The sequence below is a fragment of the Pseudopipra pipra genome, chromosome 5, assembly GCF_036250125.1.
Source record: "Pseudopipra pipra isolate bDixPip1 chromosome 5, bDixPip1.hap1, whole genome shotgun sequence".
In the NCBI taxonomy this organism is placed as follows: Eukaryota; Metazoa; Chordata; class Aves; order Passeriformes; family Pipridae; genus Pseudopipra; species Pseudopipra pipra.
This window is the reverse complement of record NC_087553.1, coordinates 72184163-72209125: the sequence shown is the minus strand read 5'-3', so window position 1 is coordinate 72209125 and position 24963 is coordinate 72184163. Positions and strand designations below refer to the sequence as shown.

Sequence of the window (24963 nt, the reverse complement as noted above, 5' to 3'; positions counted from 1 at the left end):
TGGATGTCTTTCAGGTACGATTTACTAAAGTTAAGCTTTAATTCCATGTTTTAAGTGCCTCTGCAAGTGCTGTGATACTCTGTGTGCTGAATAATGTGCTGAATAACTGCACCTTCTCTCGGGCTAAGTATGAACTGTTCATTGCTTCTGGGAATCTGGATCAGATGTCAACTTGGAGAGGTTTGACAGTGTCCTGAAGGGAACAAGAAGCTGACAGGGACGTGTAGGACGTGTCAGCCCGGGGCTGAATGAGGTGCTTGGTGCATTAGCAATGCTGAGGTCTTAAGAGCATAGTGGCATCACCCTTTGCTGCCTTGTTCTCTTCCTAATTGAGAACATTGGCTGCTATTTTAACAGCAGGGATTTAGTGACTTCATTGCTTCCCTAATTGTTACAACCCCAAGGTGTTCTGAGCAGTAGCAGCTACTTCAGAGCCCATCATTTAGCACACAGGTTATGATATATTGTACTATGTGCTTAGCCTAAGTTGAATTTCTGTTGGTTTATCACTTGCCTCCTCCATGTCAGACTAAAATCTGATGAGCTGGAGCTCACAGGGAACATTTTTAACACTACTGTCAAAATCTAAGCTTGCTTTGCCACTGTTATGTGAAAGGTGAGAGCTGTTGCCCCAAAGAACTTGCTGTTTGAACACAGAGGGAGGTACAAGGAGTGTCTTGCCCAAGAATATGCAAAAGGTCGTTTTGAGAGTTGGGATTACACCCTCTTGCCCTGTACTTGCAACTATGCAGCCAAAAACCACATTCCTTGTGGTGCTGCTTTTTATTTTGACAACAGAAAATGGCAAGTTCTCTTGAACTTTAGATTCTAAAGCAAATTCAGGAGGATTTGTAATTTGTGTGCTGCAGTCTGGGTAGGTGCTTGCTTTAGGAGGGGTTTATCTGAAACCAAGCTCCTGTGGTAGGTTTGAGTGTGTCGGGGTATTTTACCCTTGTCTGCAGGAGAAAATAAGCATTTTAACCCCACATAGTTTTCTTAAAGGTAGGAGGACAAACGTGGAAGGTTTCAAAGAGGTTCTTAAACCTCTCAGATCTTTCTTGCTCCACAAGCAGAAGTCTAATAAGGGAGTGAGTACTTTGTCCTTATAGCACTTGGTGCAAGAGGCCCTGAGCAAGACTCAGATCATCCTGAGTTGCTTTAAATCAAATCCCATGTTCGTGCCTGGGGTTGTTCCTCCCCAGGTGCAGGACTTGGCCCTTCTGGTTGAGCTCCATGATGCTCCTGCCAGCTTCTTCCCAACCTCTCCAGGCACCTCTGGGTGGCAGCAGGACCCTCTGGAGTATCTGCCACTCCTCCCAGTTTGGTGTGATCTGCAAGCATGCTGGGGGCACACTCTGCCCCATCATCCAGATAATTAGTGACAGTGTCTGCCAAGCCAGTGATTTCATCCTATAAGGTTATCAGGTTGGTCAAGAACAACTTCCCCTCAGTGAATCCATGCTGGCTGCTACTAATGATTTTCTTGTCCTTCATAAAAAACAGTGTTCAGGATTAGCTACTCCAGAATTGTAGAAATGAATTAAAATTCTCTGTTCCTTTTCCCAATAAAGCAGGAACTGCTTGTGATCGTGGAGGACTTACTGTGTTTCTTACAAGCACTTTCTGTACCAGTAACTGCAGTACAGTGTGGTAATGATTGAGTCCTTAGGAGAATTCCTGCCTTAGATGATGGGGCAGTTGTCCTTAAAGAGGAGTAGGGGTTGACTGTGTTGGCAGTGTGTGCTGTCTGTTAATTTGCTGTTGCTGAGCAGGGAAAGATACAGCCAGGAGATCTGGCTTTCAGCTATGCTGATTTGTGGAGAGGTGGCTTTTCATAGATGGATTTGAGATTAGTGCCTGGGCTTGGGAATTTTTTTTTATGTGTCCTGTAGACAGGACTTCTAATAAAGGACTTCCCTCTTGCCCTGTGATGCTGTGATTTTATTCAAGCTGCAAGGCAGTTAAAGAGCAATCCCAGTGCCTTTATCATCCCATCAGTTTGGTTTATCCTCACACACCACCACTGGCTTCTGGTTATGGCTGTAGAAGGGGTTTGCAAAGCCCAGCTGGAGATGGTCAGGCAGCTCCTGGCAGGACACATGACCCTTGACTGTTTGTTTAATATGTGAACCTCATCTCTGTCCCACTTTGGCCTAAAAATGCATTTCAAGCAAGTGTTTTTCACCTGTGATGTAGTTTAGTGGATAAATTCACCTGCTTTGCCTTGTTCTGACTCATAAAGTCATTGAGTGGTTTGGATTGTAAGGGACCTTAAAGACTGTCTTGTTCCAACCCCCTGCCCTGGGCAAAGACACCTTCCACTAGACCAGGTTGCTGAAAAATGGACCTTTTGCTCAAAGGACTTCAGTGACATTTCCTGCCTCAGAAAGGATTTTTTTAAGGATGCAAAACTTGGCAATTATGAGTTGCTCACAACACCAGCCAGCTCCAGAGCCTTTAACCCCTGGGCAGCCCTAGATGTAATGATAGATACTCATGCCTTGTGTCAGGAGCAAAGGATCCTCCTCCTCACCAAAGGATCTATGAACTCTGAAACTTTTTCTAAATGAGTGCTTAGGTTGGTAAGGTTGCCTTTCTTTTTCAGCAGGTCAGTGGGATAGATGTGCCCACTTGCCTTGAATGCCCAGCATGATTTTACCTCCTTTTTACTGCAAAAATACTTTTGTGTGCAGTTAGTGGCAAGGAGAAAAAAATTACTGTAAAGTCTGCAGGACTTATAACAGCTGGAATGAAAGCTGGGCAAACACAAATTCTTCCACTTATGTTCCTCAAGAGAGAAAAATGGATGATAAAATCCCTGTCTGTGTGCTTGTGTTTGGTAACTTACCCAGAGTTGTGCAGCAGCTGACAGTAAATACAAATGTGATCCCATTGTGAGCTGTGCTCCTTTAGGGATCTTGCTGTCTGTCTGTGTCAGGAAGGGCTGAGTCTTGCTCATGGCTTTCTGTGCACGGGTGCAAACACAGCTTTCCATTTTAGTGAGCAAAGTCCTACTTGAATGGGGGGGAAGTGGGCACTGAGATGGAAAAGCTGCAGTGGAAGAACACACATGAAAGCCAAAGGAAACATTGCATTAATTGGAGAAGGGATAGCCTGTATACTCCTGCTGATGTTTCCTCTCTTACCTGCTTTCTCTGGTTTCTGATCCCTGCAGAGCTCATAATTGCAGCTTTATGGCTTTTCCTTTCTTTTCCTTTTCTTTTTAGCATCAGGAAATGGGGAAATCCCAAAGCACGAGGATTTGTGCTGCGTTTCATTGTAGTTAGTATAGAAATGTAAGAGCACAGCCTTATGTCTTATGTCCAAACAGTGTTACCACTCTCCAGACTCTCAGCCCTGTACCTGTGGGCAGCAGGGGACAGGGGACCACTGTTCTGCTCCCACTGGGCTGTGCAGGACATCCCACTGCCCTGCTTGGGCAGCCTGAAGGCTGGTGCTCCTCCCCATCTCCCACAAGTTGTATCCCATGCTTGAAGCCCAAGACAACGTCAGCTGTATGGAAAACAAGATCTTTCCCAGGAAGATGCCGAACCATTTCCTTTCTTCTCTCCTGATTCTTATTCCTCCCCTAGGAAGAATGTGGGGGGTTTTGCCAAAGCATTTTTTAAGCATCTTTGCCACTTCATACCCCTGAGTTGTTTTCCCTCTCCCAGTCTTTGAGGTGTGATCTCTGGCCTCCATTTGGGAGCTTGCAGCAAGTCAACAGCTCAGGAATCCACATGGTTCTGCCAAGACAAAGGCCTTCATCTCATCACGGATTTCTCCACCTTTTGCCCCAGGCAGAAAGCTGGGCAGCATTTTTGGACTTCACTGCTTTGAACTTGTAAAACTTGTATAGCAACTGTGAACCAAAACTCAAATGATACTCTAGCAAAACACACCAGGCTCTTCCAGCACCTGCTCCTCTTGGGAGGATGGGAAGGGAAAACTGGTGGGGATTTGTGTTTTTCTGCTTTGGGAGGGTGCTGGGTTTGTGCAGTTGTAGTGATGGAGAGTAATCACTGGGAGAGGATATGGGCTGGAGCAATTCCCAGTAACTTGTCTTCCCTCTTTGTAGGAGGGGGTGATGCACTTGCCCAGCAAAATTTAAAGACTTAAAGCAAAATTTAAAACTGGGATTTGAGGATTTGCTTCAAGCACAAATTTCCGAGGAAGACCCAGGATTGTGCAGCCAGCCCTTCTCCCTGCACCACACCAGTTACAGCTCTGCACATCGTCCCACATAACAGTAGCATCCACTGGTGCTGTCCCAGAAGTATCATGTTCTCCTGCAGCGGCTCAGCTCTTCCAAGGAAGTCAGGAATTTACAGCTAATAGGGAAATCAAGTAAGTTTTGAAAATATCTTCAGCTATCACAGTGCTAGTCATGTATTTCCTGCCCTTTCTACACTTGGATTTCTACCTGATCATTTAGAAGTGTTTTGCTTCGATTTCTCTCTATCCAGTGTGTTGATTTATTCATGGGCAAAAGCCTGATGGTTTTTGTTTTTCCTGCAGTGTTGGGGAATACAAAAGCCTGGAAACTTGAGGCTGCTATCAGCTTTTATATTAAAAAGTAATGATGTTGGCATCATAAAATCAATACATACTTTTTCTTTTTTCTGATTAAAAAAAAATAGGGGGGTTTAACTCCATGGCAAGGAGCAAGCCTGGAGCGTGTGAAGTAAAATTGATTATTTGTCGCTCTGGATGCATCAGAAGAAGAATGCAGATGTTTCTCCACATGTGACATTTCCTCTTCAGTGCCAGGTTGGGTATGTGGTAGCAGTTCAAAGCCATGGAAATCAATGGAGAAGGGAGAGTGAGTTTCCTGCATGGGAAGAGCAAAATCACGTTAGAAACCTGCTGGAACTGGCAGCTGTAGAAAAGCTATGAGGGTTTGTACCTGACAGCTGCAGTAACTACTGCCTGCAGACCACTCCTGGGAAATGCTGTCCAGTTCCTTCTTCTTCTCCAAAACCCAAAAGCTGATAACTGTGCAAAACAGGAGACCAGGATCTGGAGCTGTGCAAGGCACCAAGAATACCTGGTCACAGAATCACAGAATGGTTTGGACTGGATGATGATCTTAAAGATCATCCAGTTCCAACCCCCTGCCATGGGCAGAGACACCTTCCACTACAGTAGGTTGCTCCAAGCCCTGTCCACCCTGGCTTTCAACACTTCCAGGGATGAGGCATCCACAGCTTCTCTGGGCAACCTGTGCCAGTGTCTCACCTCAGAGTGAAGAATTTCTTCCTAATCTGCAATCTAACCTTGTCCTCTGTCAGTTTAAAGCCATTCCCCCTTGTCCTAAGTCTTTGACCTGTATCTTTCTAATCTAATCTCATCCCCACACCTTTATAGAGCTCTTAATCTTTGAGATATGAAGAGGACAGCTCTAATACCAGAGGTTAATAAAAGTAATCTCTCAAGGTCAGGTTTTAGTGGTTGGGGGGGGGGAGGTTGGCTGCAAAGTCTCCAAAAGCTTATTGTTCCCAGTCCCTGCTGCATATTAAGCCCTGATACCTGGTTGTGCTGCCTGTTCTCCCAGCAGAAACAGCATTTCCATTGCCAGTGAGAGGCCACGAGCCTCTCTGCAACTTTCTCTTCTGCTAAATTTGCAAGGCTGAAGAACCAGGTTGGTGATCAACATGTGAGGAGAGCTCGCTGTGGGAAAGGGAGCCGGGTACCATGCACAGAATTACACAGAATCGACTGGGTTGGAAAAGACCTCTGAGATCATCGAGTCCAACCTATGACCTAACACCTCCTTGTCAACCAGGTGTCTCTGGCTGCTGCAGCTTGGGAAAATTAGCAAACACCTTGGGCATGGGCTGGAAACGGAAGCGTGATTGTCAGTGCCTGGTCACTGGAGTGCCACCTTGGAGGCTGGCTTAGGCACAAGAGCAGCTCTCAGCCTGCCCCAGCACCCAAACATCCTATAAAAGGACAAAATAGGATTATGCAAGGCAGATCAATCAATGTAAGCATGTCTCCTGACATACCCAGAGCAAGCAATTACGAGCACCCTTGTCTTTCTTGGGTTTGTGCCACACAAGCCATTCAAGATGTTATAAATATTTCAAAGGAGCTGTTTGCTTTCTTTTTTGCTTGTAGAGTACAACTCCTGTATTGAAGGAGATCCCCGTGACTGATTCTCAGCTGAAATGACTGCGTGGCTCCAGCTCAGGAAAAGCACTGACATTCCTGTCTCCCAGACTGCTCCCACCCATTATCTAACTGACTGGAAAGGGAGGAGAGTTGATACTGATTTCCTGGCTGGGCAATCACTGATATAAAGATCAATTATTCCCTGTATGGATAAGGATATCTCAGCTTCCCTCAGGTATGTGCAGAAATGCTGAGCAGCTGAGCTCATCTCTGTGCCCCTCAATACAAAGCCTGGTTGTGCATCCCTATGGATCTGGTGCAGGGTGGGAAACGCTAATCCAGGCTCCATCTCCATCTTGGCCAAGGAGGGTTTTTCTGGGGTTGAGGATGAAGCTGAGGGCTGCAGTCACTGCATCTCAACTGGAGCTCCTCTGCTCTGGAGCCAGGCTGGGAGAGCTGGGGGTGTTCACCTGGAGAAGAGAAGGCTCCAGGGAGACCTTAGAGCCCCTTCCAGTGCCTAAAATGGCTCCAGGAGAGCTGGAGAGGGACTTTGGACAAGGGATGGAGGGACAGGACAAGGGGGAATGGCTTCAAACTGCCAGAGGGCAGGGTTAGATGGAATATTGGGAAGAAATTCTTCCCTGTGAGGGTGGTGAGACACTGGCACAGGTTGCCCAGAGAAGCTGTGGATACCCCCTCCTTAGAAGTGTTCAAATCCAGGTTGGATGAGGCTTGGAGCAACCTGGGATAATGGAAAGTGTCCCTGTCCATGGTAGGGGGTTTGGAATGAGATGGTCTTTAAGATCCATTCCAACTCAAACCATTCTGTGTTTCTACAAAATATGGGTTTAAGCCTGGAGAGATAGGTAAAAGGACCCCTTGCTGTGTCAGTTCTAACTAAACAACCCCCCTAAAATATTAATAGTAATTAAATTATGCTTTTATGTCCTTTGGAGACAGTTTCCTCCAGGACATATTTGGGAAAGGTGCTGGCAAACATCGAGTCTCCGAGTGCCTCTCCCATGAAAACCAGCACTTGGGAAGATCTCCAGAAGCATCTGGACCATCCCTCAGCCCCAGGGCGTGATCAGTGCTGGCTGAGACCTTTCCCACCATGTTTACCCAACTTTTCTGAAAACCTCAAGTGATACTGAGCCACTGCCACCCTCTCTGACTGTGCAGCCTGGCATTTGTGCTCTGCCGAGAGGAGATGCCCTGATTTCACTGTCCTGGACCATAGTTTGTTTAGTTTAATCTAAACCTTTTTTTGGGTCCAGCCTGATTCTCAGCAATTTTTTAATTATCATTATTATTGTTCTTTTATGTTGTTCTTTTTAGATCCCAGACAGGAAAGCTGTTGAACAGTCAGTAAGGGGTGAAGATCCTCATCCACCAGAAGTACCCAGACTATGTTTGAAGTCTTCTCTCTTTATTTAAACTGCCTGGCACCACTGAGATGCCTGAGGTGCTTTCTGTGGGTGAAAAACAATAGTATCTAATACAGGGAATGAAGCAACAAGATGCTCTGATTCCTGTGATGGCCTTGGCTGGAGCTTGGAAGCTGATTTCTGGAATTTTCCCATAGGGAAAATGGACACCAAAGATGGTTCCACTTCAGATCTTTCTGGGCCAAGGCACAGAATGACTGGAGCAAATCCGAGAGCAGGGACCACGTGGCAGAAGCACCTTAATGGGGACCTGATCCATCATCCTCTGATAAAGGACCTGGTCACACCTACAAGGCTCTAAAATGCTCCTGCTGGGAAGTTTTTGGAGCTGAAGTGTCAGGGTCCAGGCAAGATTAGTGCTGCAGAAAAAAAACTGCACAAGGAGTTAAACCCCTTCCAAACTGTGCAGGCACTGAGCAGAATATTAGGGACAACAGACTTGGACATGAGCATCCAAACGTATTTTGGTGGACAAGACAATCAAGTTCATTATTGGGTCTAACCCTGAGTATTTTTCATGCTGTTTCTTTTGCCAGGCCTTGGAGTCATGTGCTGGAAATACTCTCCTGGAGATGAACTGCTAATCCACATTTATACTGGGTAATAAAACTGTAAAAATCTATTTTTGTGTTTTATAGGGATTTGAAAGCTCATCACTCCAAGGAATATCACTCATTTGCCAAAGCAGAGGACTGGGTTAGAGTCAGGGTGAACCAGCAGAGCTCCTGGGTCATGCTGCCCTGGCCTTGGGCATGGCTGGGGTGTCCTTCCCTTCTGCCTGGATGTTGGACCACCTGGAGTGAAGAAGAGATCTCCTTTACCTTCTGGGCTGTGTGGCAGCAGCACATGGATGTCCAACCCACCTGCCTTAAACTTTCCCAGCCTGTGACCACTTAAGGTTACTAAATGTCCTGCAAAATTCCATTTTTGGATGATTTTTCCCCAAGAAAATGGTTGCCTGCTCAAGTTGCCTGGGCAGATGCAACTCCAGTCTGTCCAACCGTGTCTGGGGGGGCAGGGAAAAAAAACAACTGCTATAACTGGTTCCAGTTGTTGAAAGGAAACCCAGCAACCCAGACCACCAAATCTTATGTTCTTTTTTCCCTCAAAGGGTGCTGGGGCTCAGGAATATTTCCAGGTGCAGTGGGCATCACTCCCCAAGCAGGGCAGAGGCAGCAATGCCATGTAAGATGTTGATATCCCTGCCATCCCTGGAGCCACAGCTCTCATAACAGCATGGGGGGCACTTTTTTTTTGCAATGCTCCTCAATCACTGGCTTAAACAGGTTTCTCCAGGGGAAGTTAAGCCAAATCTGGCTGACTCTGCACTGGAGAGGATGAAGAATGCTCACCACAAGCATCATGGTGGTCTGTATGGGGCTGGAGGCTGTAGAAGATGGGCAGGAAGGCTTTAGAACACCACAGGGCTGGTTTGGGGAAAGTCTTAGTGACTTCAGGAGGGAAAAACAGTTTTGCAGGGAGCAAAGACACAGCAAGGAGCTCATGGTATCCCTGTTAACCACCAAGATGAAAGGTTGGAGTCTAGTCATGTGCAGTTCAAAGAGTTTCTCTTGAACTAGCTCCAAGCCAATGCCTATTTCTACCTCCAGGGAGGGCAGTAAAGGAGCTACAGTAAAAATAAACAACTGTCCCAGGTGATAATACTCCCCGTTGGTGCTCCAAGACTCTGGGCTGAGCTCACAACTCATCCCAGCCCCATGATCCTGGGAGAGAGGGATTTGCCCATCTTCAGCATGGGGGTTATAACAACAGGATCTGAACTTCCAACTGCCTTCAGTGATCCAGCCTGCACATGGGCAGACAGGAGATGCTAAACAGGGGGATTTGTGTTTCTGGTACCCTTGTTTTGGAAGCGGTTGAATTTTCCCAGCTGGTTCCAGTGCCACAACAAAGAAGATGGGATCAGTGTTCTGCTGAGCTCAGAAATCAGCAGAAGACCCTAAAACTCCATTATCCCACTCACATCCATTACACTCAGTTCTGTACTGGTCCCACCAAGGAAAAATCCACAACAAACCAACCCAAAAACCCGTTCCCAGCGCCTTCCATCCCTTTCTAAGGCCATCAGCTCCTTGTCCTGTCCCTATTACCTCTCTCCCAGCCCTGCTGTCTCCAGGAAGCGAAGGGTTAAAAGCTCTGAAACTGCAAGAACTTCCTCCTTTCCGCAGTGCCACCCTCCGAATGACGCGGGTTTCTGCCGGGCTTTGCCCAAATATGTCCGTTTCCTTCTAAGAGAAGAAGGAGGAGGAAGGAAGAAAACACAAATACAGAAGAAACATATATATTTTAATATATATAATATCTAAGAGAAGGCGTCCGCAGCCACGGAACCCAGGCGTCCGAGCGCAGCCCTGCCTCCCCCTGCCCCATGCCGTTCCGCAAAGGTAGGGGATGGATGGAGGGGCAACACCCCGGGATGCTCCCCCGGAGCGGCGGGAGGACCTGTCCAGGGCTGGGGCTGGGGTCCGTGTCCCGGAAGGGATGTGAGGAGATGGGAGCACCGGGCTGTGCCCGGCTTTGCCGCACCGCTGGCTTTCGGGGGAGAATGAGGGACCCCCCTCCATGCTGTGTTTGGGGGCAGTATTTCTGTGCAGCCTGCAAAGGGCAACTGTCCCCCCTCCACCTTCCCTGAGCTGAGGGGCTTTTCGTCTTGTCCCTGCCCGTGGGGATAAACTGGATGGTGCAAGGTGCTCTGGGTGGTGCAAGGGCTGAGGACAAAAGGACGTGGGACGGTTCTGGGCAGGGGTTGTTGCCGGGGGCTGTTTTGGGGCGATGCAGGCTGAGAACTGCGCACATTTGTGTCCTTGGGAGGTACTCAGCGGAGGGGCTGGGAGCCCGGGAGGAGAGACTGGGGAGGTAAATGGCTTTTCGGAAGGGTACCTCACCTGGGCGAGCCTCTTTCACGCCGTGGTGCTCTCCGAGCTGCTCAGCAAACCATCTCTTTTCCCCAAAACTCCATCCCAGCAGCTGACAGAAACCTCCCCCTTGCCATCCCCTGTCTTGACACTGTGGGCAAGAAGGACCCAGTTATGGGACCTAAAACCCTGGTGGGTGCTCCTGTGCTGCCCCACGGGGCTATGGATGAGTTTTACGTCCCTTCCGGGCTGCTGTGAAGGAGACTTTAATGTCACCTCCTCCTCAGCCCGGAGGGATGTGCGGGCATGGTGGAGGCACAGGCAGGGATGCTTGTAGTGGTCCCCTGCCCTGGCAACTCCACTGGGAGGAGAAAGGGAGGGGAAAAACTCTTCTCCAGGAGACAGAAAAGCCAGGGAAGCAGGGTTAAGTTGGGATGGGCAAGGACACAGGGAGAAGGTGCTGCTCAGATCCCACACAGGTGCTTTGCCAGAGTGGATCGGTGTCCCTGGACCATTGGACAGCCAGTGCCGTGCTGGGGCTGACGGGACAGAGGCAGAGGGGACACTGCAGAGATGTCACACTCTGAGGCTGGCATGACATCAAAGGGCAGCAGGGAGGGAGCGAAAATTGCGGAGAGAGGGCTGGATTTGTTTTTCTCACCTCTGCCTACTGGGGAGGATGTTTTGGGTGTGCGGCAGTTTGCCCGCAGTGATGTTCACAGAACCTTTATCTTGGGCGCGGAGATTTCTGTCGCCTTTTAAGGCTCAGCGAAGCGTGATGTGGTTCACACCCTCGCATCTTGACAGAGCAGCAGACTGCAGATCTTGATTTAATTTTAGGTGATAAACGGACTAATTTAGAGCAGAAGGAGAGATGCTGGGGGGTGGGCGGTGGGAGGAAAGCAGAACTTGTCAGGCTTTAAAAGCGCTGAGCCCTTGGTAGGGAGCACGGAAAGATGGAGGGGACCTTCTCATGCTGGAGGGCAGGTCCCGTGGCCCCGCTGCAGCCTCAGCAGGGATCCCAGTGATAGAAACGACAGGCAGATCTCCAGCACTTGCTTTTCCATGCGGTCCTGCCCAGCACACCATGAACTGGGGAGGACCCGTTTGCTGAGGGACCGTGCTGTGCCTGTCATCGCTGCTGGACACCTGGGGCACAGCTAACCTCCAAGTCCTTGGCAATTCGGTTCTGCAGTTGTTGTGTGTCACTCTCGCAGCCGTTGCTTGTCCACAAACTTCCTCTAGAGGTCAACCTTGAAATGCCGGAGCAGCTGCCGGCAGCCCCGTGCATCAACTTGCAGCTCCAGAAAGTCCAAGGTGGCAGGGAGGCCACTGTGGATGGGTTTTGTCCGTTGCTTTTGTATTTTAGGAAAAATTTCCTCCCCACAAGGGTTGTCAAGCCCTGGAACAGGCTGCACGGGGCAGTAGTGGAGTCATTATCCCTGGAGGGATTTAAAAGACATGCAGATGTGGCACTTAGGGACATGGTTTAGTGGTGGACTTGGCAGTGCTGGGTTAATGGTGCGACTTGATGATCTTACAGGGTTTTTCCAACCTAAGTGAGTCTACGTGCATGCTCAGCTCATGCTGGAGACCCTCTGAGGACCCCTTTTCTCACAAAGACTATAAGACTCAGCCTAGAAAAGGCCTATGTGAATTTGGCCCTAGTAATGCTTGTAGAGGCTGTCTGTGACCTGGCTGCATCCTGTAACCCCAGCTTAGAGCATCCCCTTGGGCTGGTGAGACCCCATGTCCCCAGCCCTGCCTGGAGCACTGCTCAGGGGCTGTGTCTGGGCTGCCTGGGCTTCCCATGGGCACATCTGTAAGCCACCAGGCAGGAGGGTTATGGAGAGCATGGACCTCTGGCTACCCTTCAGAAGCTGCCCAGAGCCAGCTGTGCACGTCCTTAGTTTGCAGGAGAGTTGAGCATGAAGATATTTTCCTTGTAGCTCAACTTGGTGCATAAAAATCCTTGCTGAAGGTGGTGGCCTGGGCCGGGTTGGAATCAGGCTGTGTGCTTGATCCTCCCAGAGGAAAATAGGACTCCAGCCAGCTTGGCAAGGAGGCTGAACCTTTCCTTTGGGAGCCTTTTGGGAACAGTGTCTGACCCCAGGGCTTGCTCACTGCCACACAGATCCGGGGGGCAAGGAGGAGGCTTTGCCTAAGGGCTGCTGCTCTGCACACCCCAGGTAGCTTGAGGCACAGGGAGGCTTTGAGATGAATATTCCAGAGGATCTAAACTTTCTTTACACAGCCCTGTGTGTGGAACTGGAGTATCCTGCAGAGTAAAATGCAAACTACACCCCTATCTCTGCCAGTTTCTCACTGCTTGCAGCTTTGGCATCACTTGTCTGGGTCTCCCCGACAAGTTTGTGGAAAATACTGGTTGCCTTGGCTCTGTTGCCTCCTTTCTCCTTGAGCATCATAGCCAGTGGCATTGCCCCAGGATCTGCACTTCATGTCTGTACAACAGTTGCTATTTGCCCATCTCAAGGCATTTGGCAGTTTCAAATATTAAAGAAAGGTATTTCTAGCAGGGATGCCCAAGTACAACATAAGGAATGAGCTTAGAGCAGGAATTAATTTCTTCCAGCATTGCTGCATCAACTGGGGAAAAAGTGGAGAAAGTCCTGGTCCCCAAAAAATGCCATAACCCTGGCAAAGGCCCATCCAGGGCTGCAGCTCTGCTGGCAGGAGGTGTTGGGAGCTTTCACCTAAAGTACCCTTCCTGAAAAATCTGATTTAATTACTGCAGCTGGTGCGGGGAAGCTTGGGAGTGTGCAGGTGATAAGCTGCCAGGATATTGCCAGAGGGACATTTGTCATCTGTCAGAGGACTAATGAAACCCTGGTTTTATTGCTGGCTGGAAGGAAATGGAGATAAGACTGAAAGCCAGTGAGCAGAGATTGAATGCATGATCACAGAAGCACAGAACAGTGTGGGTTGGAAAGGACATAAAGCATCACTTCATTCCAAACCCCCCACCACGGCAAGGATATCTTGCACTTGATCAGGCTGCTGAAAGTCCAGTACAACCTGGTGTTGAACACTTTCAGGTATGGGGCATGCACCACTTCTCTGGGCAACCTGTGCTAGTGCCTCATCACCCTCATTGTGAGAGATTTCTTCCTTATATCTAATCTAAATCAACTCTCCTTCACTTTGGAACCATCACCCCTTGTCCTGCTGCAACAGACCCCGTTAAAAAATCTGCCCCCATCTTTCTTATAGGTTCCCTTTAGAAACTGGAAGAGGCTCTAAGGTCTCCCAGGAGCCTTCTTTTCTCCAGGCTGAACAACCTCAGCTTTCTCAGCCTGTCTCTACAGCAGAGGTGCACCAGACTCTGAGCATCTCCATGGCCTCCTCTGGACTTGCTCCAGCAGCTCCACATCCTTCTTATGTTGGGGAACCTAGAGCTGGACACAGTGCTCCAGGTGGGGTCCCATGAGAGTGGAGTGGAGGGGCAGAATCCTCCCCTCACCTGCTGCCCACACTGTGGGATGAGCCCAGCACACAGAGCACACGGCTGGGGCATGTCCAGCCTCTCATCCACCAGTACCTCTTGAGTCTTTCTCAGCAGGGTTGCTCTCAATCCCTTCATCCCCCAGCCTGGATTGATATCAGAGGTTGCCTCAACACAGGTCTGGCTCCGCAGGGTTTGGGTACAGCCACTGTCAAGCTGCCAAGGGCATGACAGATGCCTGGTGCAAGTGGAAACAAAACATGTGACGCTGTGAATATATGATTTATGGATATATGTAAAGGTGTGGGTTGACTTCAAGCTGTTGGATGGAGAACTCATTGGACACCATTTGGATTGCGGGTCACCAGGGCATGTCACTGCTGGAATTCTGTGAGCAAAAGTGGTGTTGAATGATTTGAACTGGGCAAGAGACAGGACTCAGGGCCCTGCTTGATGAGGGGGCAGATTCTGGAGTGGTTGATGTTGATTTTGGCTGCTGATGCTCTTCTCTGGGACTGCGAAGGAGGATCATGCTGGTGTCAGAGTTGGGCCTGGATGGATGAGGGTTGTGGTTTGGAGAGATGATGGTAAACACTGTGTTTCTGCAAAGGGGCTCTTGCCAACACGGACACTGGCTGTGGTTGTGCAACACTGGTACAACCACAAGCAGAGTCAGCTTGGACAGCTGCAGCCAACTGTGCTGAGCACTCTATCTTTGCAGGATACACAAGAACTCACAGCAAGGTGGAGATTAGAAGAGCCTTGGGCATGTAGTGGACCAGGGCTGGGGTCCTGAACAGTATCTGGAGGAGCAGCCACATCTTGCAGTGGCAAAAGAAGGAGGGATGTTGAAAAAAGCACAAGCAGAGGGGTCCAGGGAGCTCCTGAGGGGTCTGTGGCTGAAACCTGAGCTCTGTCCTTCATCTGCTGGGCTGGCAGTGGAAAGCCAGTGGTGCCTCGTAGTTGCTGCACACATGAGTTGGATTAAACATCTCTTCCCAGGCTGAGAACAATCTAGTGGGTGTCCTCACAAATGTCACATGGGGTGAGAGGGGTCTCACCTTCCTTAGCCCTCTCAAGTGAGGTATACAGTGTGAGCCAGTCCCACCAGGAGGCAATGTGTGGGCAGAACCCAGAGGAGGGTGCTTTGATGATGGATGGGCCCAGTGGCCCCAGTGGCAACTTCTCCATGGCCATTGACCACAAGGAGAGCTGAACACTTGTCTCCAAGGTGGCAACATGTAGCTGAGATGAGCACAACCTCAGGGCTAGCAAGGGGCTGGAGGAGCTGAGAGCCCCCCACGCAGAGGGGAGCAGTGGGTTTGAAAACCATCCCTAATTTTCCCAGGGTCCTTCCTCCCCACATCCTTACCTCCATAAGGGCTGATTCCTTCAGCATAAAAAATTCCCATGAAAGTGCAGTTGTGGCTGCTCCATCCCTGGAAGTGTTCAGGGCCAGGTTGGACGGGGCTTAGAGCAACCTGGTCTAGTGGAAGGTGTCCCTGCCCATGGTAGGGGATTGTAACTACACGATCTTAAAAATCTCTTCCAAACCAAACCGTTCTGTGATTCTCTGATCTCCTGCATGCAGCTCGTATTCAAAGGTAGCAGAAGTTATTACACAGCAGAGAAGCTGATAATGGGGATTGTTTTGGCAGGAGAAAGGGCCTGGTGGGGATGACATTCCAGAGGTGATTCCTGCCACCAAGCACTATGATTTCCAGACACGTGGTGGGAGGAGCCTGGTCACTGTAACAATACTGCTCTTTATTAAGCCTTTTTATTTTCTGTTAGCAGAAGTTACGACATCTCCTGGTCTCATTTCTGCTTACTGAGATCAAGGAGGCTCTTGTTAGCAGGAGCAGAGGTGCTGTTCGCCCATGAGCATGAAGGGAAAGGGCAGGACTGTGCCACATCCCGGTATTGTTACTCCTGCTGCCTGTCCCCTTCTCTGCAGAACACTTCCTTGCTATCACAGCTCCTGCAGTGAGTCAGATTATAACACCCTCTGATGGGAAACTCTGCTTTTGCAGAGTGGTTAGAGCTAAGGGTGGTGAATTGCCTTTCTGCAGCTTTTTTTGGTAATGAAAGGGATAATTCTGTCACTTTGGGATGCCTTCTGGCTTGCTGGCAATGCCCTGCAAACCCACATGCTGCTGCCTTTGCCAGTCACGCCACTCCTCGTCGTCGTGTTTTTTTGGCAACCCTGAAAAACTTTTTATCCAGCATTTCCCATCAGAGGCACCAGGGAGGATTTATGAGCACCAATGGGCAAAGCACACGATGCAGAGAAGCCAAGTGTGGAGTCAGGAGCTGCTTGAGGGGAGTCCTGGCTGCTGCAGCTCCCCGTAGGGGCTGTCCTGGTGACAGTGACAGCGTGGGTGTCTGCTCAAAGGGCAGGGAGGAAACGTGTGGCAGAATTGGCCCCAGCTCTCCTGACTCACCGGCTCGTGCCTGAGTCAAACCATCGCCTTGTTTTCAATGAACACCTTTCCTGGAAGGTTGGAAATCCCCTCGTGTCCTGCTTTGCCCCCTGGCCAGTGTTTCTTGCCATGGCATTTTCCTTCTTGCTCTTGGTTTTGTTTCATCCCCTTTCACCTGACTGGCCCCTTGAGCCAAACAGGAGTAAACAACCCAAAGGAACAGGTGTCTGTCCCCCCATTGCACCCCTCCCAGCACCTCCCTGCTCCCTGAAGCTCCAAGAAAACACCCAGTGAGCGCAACCTCTCCACTGCCTCTTGGACATTGCACTTTCTTTAGCTTTTATTACAAGCCATGGAGAGTTTTTAGCGGATTTAAGGATTTATCACACCCAGTGGTTGTGTTCCCGTTGGTGCTGATGGGGTTTTGCACAACCAAGCAGCAGAGCCCAACACATCTCGTGGTGCTGGTGCAGGGCAGGACATGCCAGGCTGTGGTGGGAAGGTGGGACAACCTTTGCTGGCACCAGCTGCAGGTGGAACCACCACTCCACTAGAACGTGTTGTAGGAGGCTCACAAGGGGTGTGCAGCTCCCTTGAGGTCCAGTGGGTGAATTGGGGCCCACTCTGCACTCCAATCTCTCCACGGAAACCATCTGGTGGGGAGAAACGTGTTGTTACCATCTCTCAGACTTCCTGAGTCTGCAAACTAAACCACGCAGAGATGCAGTCGCTGATAGCATATCCTCATCTCCCAACCTGGGAGCAGGCAGACATGCCTACGACCTGCCTTGCCAGGGCCAGCATCCCACCTTTAGGAAAAACCCTCCTTTTGGAGTCCTGCCTCCCTTCTGCAGGGATGGAGAAGGACTCTCCATTGCTGTATTTGTGTGGTAAACAGGCACTGGCATGACCCTGGTTCTTTTAATGCCTCTACCATCTGAAAACCAGGCTCAGTGGCCTTGTCACATGGGAAAGACACCCAGAGTTGGCTTGGGATTCACTGCAGTACTTGGATCACACCACCAACAGCTCCCAGGCCGCTTTTCCACCTGGCATCCCACCATGCCTTTGCCACCACGAGCCCATGCTGGCAGAGCAGTTGCCAAACCCTTCCCTAACACGCCCTCCGTGATGGGGAAATTAATCTTGGCATAAAACAACTCCAAAGGCTTTAAATCAGATGACCACGGGTCTTTCACGGAGGGACGTGGGAGGATTTCCAAACCCAGCAGCCAGCAAGGTGTGATCCCTGTTTTCCTGGTGCGTGCCTGCACACACGCACACACAGGCACACACATCTCTGCAGGGCACCTGCTTTTTTTTTCCCCTTCAGAGCCACATTTTAAGGCTGGAAACAAACAAAAAAAAAAAGAGGATGGGGGACTGGCCCCAGTTGGGAGTCAAGATCAAACTCACACAATCAGCTTCAGATTTCCCTGGTGTTTTTTCCTGGGGAATTCCTTGTCCTTGCAAGAGGTATTAAGTTTCCCCTAATACCTGGGCAACATTTCCTATATGTACCTTAAATATTCTTTGCTCTAAGGAGCAAATATTGTTTTCTCTGTATCATTCTTTTCCAGGCTGAAGGCTATTCCCCAATTTTCTCCTTCCTGGAACACAAAATCACTCTTATTTTGTGCTGTCCCATATATCCCATTCTGAAAACATCTCCTTGGTATTGCCCATCATGTCCCATCCCGGATTAAACCTCTTCCCAAAGGCACAGGGCTTGGAGTGAGATGTACCTTTCCCTCGTACTGAGGAACCAGCACCATCCAGGCCAGAAAACCCAACATCCTGCATTTTCTATAATGACCTCTTGCTAAAACACCTTGGAATTTGGCTTAACTTCCCCCCCCCCCTTATTATTATTATTATTACTATTATTATTATATTATCCCCAGGGACATCATGCTGTTTCTTCAGATTGGCTGCTGAGACTTTTTTGTTCTTTCTTTCCCCAGTCCTTCACTTCTCACTGGATGGTTTCCATCTTTGTACCTTGAAGCAGGGGAAACTGAGGCATGGGAGGTTGCAGAGATGGGCTGGAGGCTGCTGTGACTGTGCCTTTAGCTGCTCTTATCCACAGATCCAGCTCTCTCTGCACCAGATCTGGCTGTGCCAGAGCATCCCGAGGTGTGTGTCTCATGTAGGTATATTTTGGTGTGTATTACTGGACCAGACCTCATTGTAGTGCAACATGGAGCTTCTAAATCAACCCATGTAGGTAGGAGCAGGCTGTTAAAACCCCACCTGGAGAGATGTTGATTTGGTTTGGAAATCCAGGAAAGCTTTGCTCAGCCCTAGAAAAGTTTATTAGAGTGGGAAAGCTGAGACGGACAAATGTGAAATGGTTTGGGGAGAAGCGATACTGGGTAAAGGAGGTGCTGGTTGTGTCTTTACACAGATCCAGCCCCACTTTGGGCTCCCCTTTGAGCAGGGACACGGCAGGGCTGGTGTTAAATTGCCTGCATCCCTTCAGCCAAGCTGATTTATTTCCCTCCCTAGCACCTTGGCTGCCTCTGGAGCTTGTTTGTCCGACCCAACGCAGGGAGAGCCTTTTCCAGAGCAGAGTGGTGAACTTGTTTACCCATTTATTTATCAGTTTATTGGCCCTGCCCGGGCTGCTGGCACGCGAGAGAGGGACGGGGATGTGAGGATGCCGGGATGCCGGAGCACGTGCCAGCTCTGGGAAGCCGCACGGGCTGTCCATGCCCCGTTCACATGGACACGGGGAGCAGGGAGGAAACACTGCCGGGCTCTGCTTTCCCGAGCTGGCTGTCACCCAGCACTGCCACGGCTCTCCCAGCAGCTGCACCTCCTCCAAGACATGCGAAAGGAGCATGAGCAGTGCCGAGGTGCTGCTGGGCTTTCCAGCTATTTCCAGGAGGCCTGGAGAACAGCTGAGCGTGACAAACAACAGGGGTAACCCACCAGGATGAGAGGTGTTTTTCTCCCAGTGGTAATGGGAGAAAAACTGGGTGTCTTGTCTCCTGCTGCAGATCCAGCCGCAAGAACAAAGGAGGGATGTGACACCTCAAGGAGGGATGTGACACCCCAAGGAGGGATCTGACACCCCCAAGGAGGGATGTGACTTCCCAGTTTTGGTCTCTCCAGGGCCAAAATGCTCCGGCTGCTCCTGCAGAGGGAGAAGCAGGAGGATGGGTTACACTGGGTCTTGCTCATGGGCTTGAAGGTGGGGATTAAGCAGCTGGTGGAGCTGCTGATTTCTGTGCCTGGGAGGGCAAATTTTTCTGCCCCTAAAGATGCAGATTGGCACTGCCAGGTTACCCTGCACAAGTGGATAATAAAGGCTTCTTATTTACCAATATAAATTTATTTGGAGGAAACTTGTACCTTCATCCCAAGTATGACCGAGGCAAGCATCCCATCTTGATGCCAATAGGAAATTCTAACATGCTGGTGCAGGAATTTGAGGATTTGGCTTGTGTTTTTTTTCTCCTGCTCACTGATTTTCTTAGAAATCCTCCTTATTAGCAAGGGATTTCTGACAGGAACAGTAGGATATAGCTGGGGCTGTGATTTGGGCCTGGGCAGCCTGATAAGGCCTCTCCACTCCCAGGAATGTGGGATAGTGTCCCCTTTGTGCCAACACTAGTTCCCCAGGGATGGATCTGTGCTCATGAAACAAAGCTCCCTTTCAAAAAAAAAAATAAAATAATAAAGAAAAAAAGAAAAAAAAAGAAGTTGGTTTGGGGTTTTTTTTCCAGCTTGGGTCCATTTCCCAGCTGGAGAGCTGGATCCCATTCACATCTGTGGACAAGGCTTTGAGATGGAAAAAGGGACTCAGAAGTAGCTCTGCCAGCAAAATCTCCATGTTGTTGAACCAACCTGACCAGGATGAGTCGAGACAGAAGAGGCACCTGCCAGCAGTGATTTTTGTGTTTATTTGTTTATCCAAGGTGGATTTGCCAAAGGCAGGGAATGGATTTTCACCTCCTGCCAGCTGTGAAGAACGTGTACACAGGGGAACACAGTCAGCAAAGCCTTTGTTTCTCTTAAACATGAAATCACCTCTTTTTGCTGCCATGTTTCCCCTTTCCTTTTTTTTCCCTCTTCATAGTTTTTGGGTGCAGCTGAGCCACTCAGAACTGACCAAGTCAAACACCATAAATGGAAGAGCAAGTTAATAAACCACTAAATCATTTATGGCTGTTGCAATGGCAGCAATTAGGTGGAAGACGTGAGGGAGAGAAGAGTTCCTTTTTGGATATGGCTTTACTAGCCCAAATTTTGGAAGACTCGAGGCTGCCTTTTCTTGGCTTTGGGTGTCCTGCCACACTGTGCTTGCAGCAACAGGGTTGGGTGGCCTCAGCAGATAATGGCCCTGCTGCAAACAAGACAAGACCAGGCAACGTGGGATGAGGTTGGTGTGTGCCAGCCCTGAGTCTTAGTCACCCTGTTCTGCCAATGACTGACTCTGTCTGAATGCAAAAGGACCAGATTTTTTGAGCAGCATCCGAAGGCAGCGGCGGCACAGGCTGCCAGGGATTGAGGTGGTTGCGTGTGCTCCTGCACGTGCCCAAGGGAGCTGTGCTTGTTCAGTCGTGGAGGGCTGGTTTGACCATGCATGGGATGGGTTTTCAGGGTATTTAGCTGGTCAGCTCTGGGGTGAGCACCAGCACTTAAGGCAGGACAGGGAGGAGACATGCAAGGCATCTGTGCTGAAAGCATGTCCTGCAGATACGGTACTGCAGCTGCTGTGACCCTCTGACCACCCCTGCCTTCACCCCAAAGCCATGCTTGTGAGATCCACTTTAGCCACAACTGTGGAAAGGCCTTGCTGTTGCATAGCTGGCAGGTTTGGGAAGTGCTCTGGGCTCTGCCATGCAAACCTCCGTGGGGGCAGACTGGAACTCCCGTTGGCTCAGCACAACCATCCATCTGATCCACGAGGCATCAAAGCACCTTCACCCAGCAGTGGGAGAGAGGTGCCCATCATTAAGGTACCTCAGACTATCCAAACCTGGGTAATAAATGCATAGTATGAAGCAAAGGAAGGTCATGCCTTGAGCCTGAGCCTGGCTCTTTTTATTGGGAAGTTGGCAGGAAAACCTGCAGGGGAGTCGGGTGGCTGTCAGATCTCCTGTTGAGTCAGGCTGCTCTCCAGCTGTTGTTTTCTTTCAGGCTGAGTGCAGGGTAAACAGCTGGGCTGGGAAATGTGAAACCCTGGCTCTGACCATGCCATCACCTTGGGCATCAGCACAGGGAATGTGCAAGGACGCACGGCCACATCAGAGCAGTGCAGAGGAGCAGGTGGGGATGAACACATGGAGGGGGCCCATGTCTCCTGACGTCATTTGTTTGGATTTTAAGGAGTGAGAAATAGAAGTGGAACCCTATTTGTGACGCAGAGTTTGTGCTGGCACAGATTGCCCAGAGAAGCTGCAGATGCTCCATCCCTGGAAGTGTTCAAGGCCAGGGCTGGGTGAGGCTCTGAGCAAACCAGTCCAGTGAAAGGTGTCCCTGCCTGTGGCAGGGGGGGTTGAATGAGTTGATCTTAAAGGTCCCTTCCAATCCAAACCATTCTGTGATTCCCCAATGAGTGGTGTTGCTGGAAACACTAAAGCAGGCACAATAAAAGTGGTTTTCCCCCTTCTCCATCATTCTTCGCTGGGGACAAGTCATAGTCAGTGGCCAACATGTGCTTCCACCTGTGCCATCCCCTCCTGGCTCTGTTTCTCAGCTCAAGGAACATAGTTGTTTGGGGAGAAAATTGAAGCACTCTCCAGCGCTCTGAAGCACAGCATCCTCCCCCATGATCCCTGCCAGGCACCCAGATAATGGTTTGCTACCCTATGATAAACTCCAAGGCAGAAATCTAAACATTCAGCTCATTTATTTTTTTTCCAAGGAGCTGTTAACAGTTTGTCGTTGTGTGTTGGAAAATACAAGTGCATTTGAGAAATTATGTTGGCAGCAAACTCCCCATATTGTTTCAGCTTGCCCCAAAATTCCAGAGAAATTTCCCATTGATATTTTTCATGTCTGATTGGAAAATATTAGGGAAAGAAGAAACAAATTCTATAGATATTTTTTGGCAATTTTAGCCCTTTTTTTTTTTCCCAGCCAGGTCTCCATGGCATAGAAAAAAAAATAAATGAAATACACAAATTAAAAACATCTGCTAGGAATTACACACATTAAAATCTTTGCTCTACAAGTGGAAAAATTTTAAGAAAGCCCTGATGAGGAAATCTGATTATTTAACTTCTGCATTCCAGCAATCTGTGTGATCTGATCCCAGTGATTTGGGTCCAAAAATTGGTTAGAAGACTTGTTAGGAAATTGGAGGTTACCTGGGAGAGGCTTTGAGTATAAGGAGCTCCAGCAAAAGATGTGGAAACTCAACTAGACCTTACTATCCTAAATTTCAGCCCATTGACCACACGCTTTCCCTCTTAGTTGTCTTTCCCAGGCCTCCTAAAAGCAGTGCCTGCAGGTCTCAAGTTTAAAAGCACATGGCAACACTCTGGAAAAGTGGGACACTTGCACCTCACCTCTGGGTGCCTTGTGGTTTCCATCAGCTCAATGGAGAGGGGAACCCTTAGGGAGGCTCATCCAGGGAATGGCTCAACCTCAGCAGTGGTGTTGGTCCCAAAAGTGGTTCTTCTGGGCCAGAGTTGAGGTGTGTAGGACACAGTTGAGCAACCTTTGCCTGTATCATCCCAGCCCTGTGAGGAAGCAGGGACAAGCAGGTTGTGGATATGGCAGACGTGCTCAGGAGGGTGTGGGTGGGAAGATGCTCAGCACGTACGCGGTTTCGAAATGCAGCTCCTCATCAAAGCTTCACCCTTCCTCCCTACATGGAGGATTGAACAAGGAATTGAGTTTTAGGTCACCTTGTGCTGGAGAGCACTGAGATGTGCATTGGTTTTAGACACAGAGAACACTGGGGCGTCTCTCCGTGCTCATAGGATACAAACTCCTCCAGGACATGTCTCATCCTGGTTTACAGTCAATACACACAGCAGGGCAAGTGAATTGCTCTGGGAGTGCCCATTTCTCTCCACAGATCATAGAAGTGGTCAAAGGTGACCACCTTGTAAACACCCAAAATGGCACAAATCCTTCCCAAATACTACCCACAGCTTTGAGGTGGATGGAGGCAGAACAGCTTCATCGCCTCCTCCCTGCTCAGGATTCCTCAGGGAACCTTTTCATCTGAGCCTCCCAGGTAGTGCAGATCCTCCTGGGATGCTGTTCAACAACCCCTGTATCAGAAGCCAAACTGATATCAGCGGGGGTTGAGAGCAGAGATAAAAAATTGCCCTTTTTCCCAGGCTATGATTAATCTGGTGCCCGCTGCTGCCTACAAGCATGTCCTCCTTGATCAGCAGCAATACAAACCACCACATTTTCTCTCCCGGAACTTCATGTTGTATTTTTTTGCATTACTTTGAAGACCTTTCCCAGCATCTCTAGGGTATCTGGCTTCACCACGTCATTGCCTGCAAGGTTTTTAGGAGCTTCTGGGTCACCATGGCAATGCTGTGGTTGTCACTGGCCTGGGCTTGTTACATCATGAGGTGAGTCAGCCCCAGAAAGGCCACAGCCTTTGCTATTGTTTGATTTAATAACCTGCAAGGATGAGATAACGATCCAGGTCTTAATGAAAGGTGGGTGGTAATGAGATGTTAGGAAACAGTTCAATAGCAAAGTCCATGGGATAATGACAGGCTGAGGTTGTCAGAGGGTGATCATCTTCTGCTAAATGGGTTGAACAGACTCATCCATGGAGGGGGTTTCACATCTATCACTGAGCCCCTGCAGGCAGGAGACCTGGAGAGCTGCATCCCAATTGCATCACCGGGCTGGGAATAAAGTTCTTCATGAACACAACCGACTTCAGCCTTTGGGCACCTCCGTGAAAATAATCCCAGTAGCAATCTCTGCTTAGAGGAGGGCTGGAATTCTGTGTTTTTCCCATCAGATCCTCAACATGCTGCATCGCTTCGCAGCACTGTGCTGGTTTGGGTTGGGATAGGTTAATTTTCTTCATAATAGGTGATATGGGGTTGTGTTTTGAATTTGTGACCAAAACAGTGTGGATAAGATAGAGGTGTTTTTGTTATTGTTTAGCAGGGTTTGCACAGTGTCAAGGCCTTTCTGCTCCTCACTTCACCCCACCAGTGAGGAGCCTGTGGGGGACAAGGAGTTGGGAGGGGACACAGCCTGGAGGCCTGACCCCAACTGAGCCCAGGGATATTCCAGACCATATGGTGTCATGCTTAGCACATGAAGCTGGGGGGATGAGGAGGAAAGGGAAGATGTTCAGAGTGATGGCATTTTTCTTCCCGAGTCACCATTACACGTGGTGGAGCCCTACTTTCCTGGAGTTCACCTGACACTTGTGGGAAGTGGGGAATCAATTCCTCGTTTTGCTTTGCCTGTGCACATGGCTTTCACTTTACCTGTTAAACTGCATCTCAACCCACGAGTTTTCTCACTTTTACCCTCCAATTCTCTCCCCCATCTCACTGCAGGGAGTGAGTGAGTGGCTGTGTGGGCCTGAGCTTCCAGCCAGGGTTAAACCATGACAGTCCTAAATTAGGTCTGGCTCAGGTGTGAGCACGTGGCTGTGTTTCTGCTGATTTACCCAGAGAAGGCACTGTGAT

At 49.4% G+C, this 24963-nt stretch overlaps 1 protein-coding gene and 2 long non-coding RNA genes across 5 annotated transcripts in view; 2 read left to right on the top strand and 1 right to left on the bottom strand.

Annotated features, from left to right (window-relative positions):
• Positions 1-4550: 4550 nt before the first annotated feature.
• LOC135415314 (uncharacterized) lies at positions 4551-5735 on the bottom strand. Its single transcript, XR_010431076.1, has 3 exons — positions 5530-5735; positions 4907-5047; positions 4551-4831 (listed from the first exon to the last, which is right to left on the bottom strand). It is a non-coding gene; the product is annotated as an uncharacterized LOC135415314 (long non-coding RNA).
• Positions 5528-8178, top strand: LOC135415315 (uncharacterized). Of its 2 annotated transcripts, none has more exons than XR_010431078.1 (3): positions 5528-5641; positions 6121-6349; positions 7453-8178. It is a non-coding gene; the product is annotated as an uncharacterized LOC135415315 (long non-coding RNA). The 2 variants fall into 2 exon arrangements; XR_010431077.1 differs by lacking the exon at positions 5528-5641 and adding an exon at positions 5759-5986.
• Positions 8179-9787: 1609 nt separating this feature from the next.
• The window catches only part of PFKFB3 (6-phosphofructo-2-kinase/fructose-2,6-biphosphatase 3), a 44475-nt gene continuing 29299 nt past the window's right edge, over positions 9788-24963 (top strand). The window contains exon 1 of one of the 2 annotated variants that reach the window (XM_064656557.1): positions 9788-9967. Coding sequence is in view for 1 of the 2 variants with exons in the window: in XM_064656562.1 (XP_064512632.1) it covers positions 9952-9967 (16 nt within the window). In the remaining variant the exon portion in view is untranslated. The remainder of the gene's footprint in view (positions 9968-24963) is intronic. The other variant, XM_064656562.1, reaches the window with a different exon arrangement.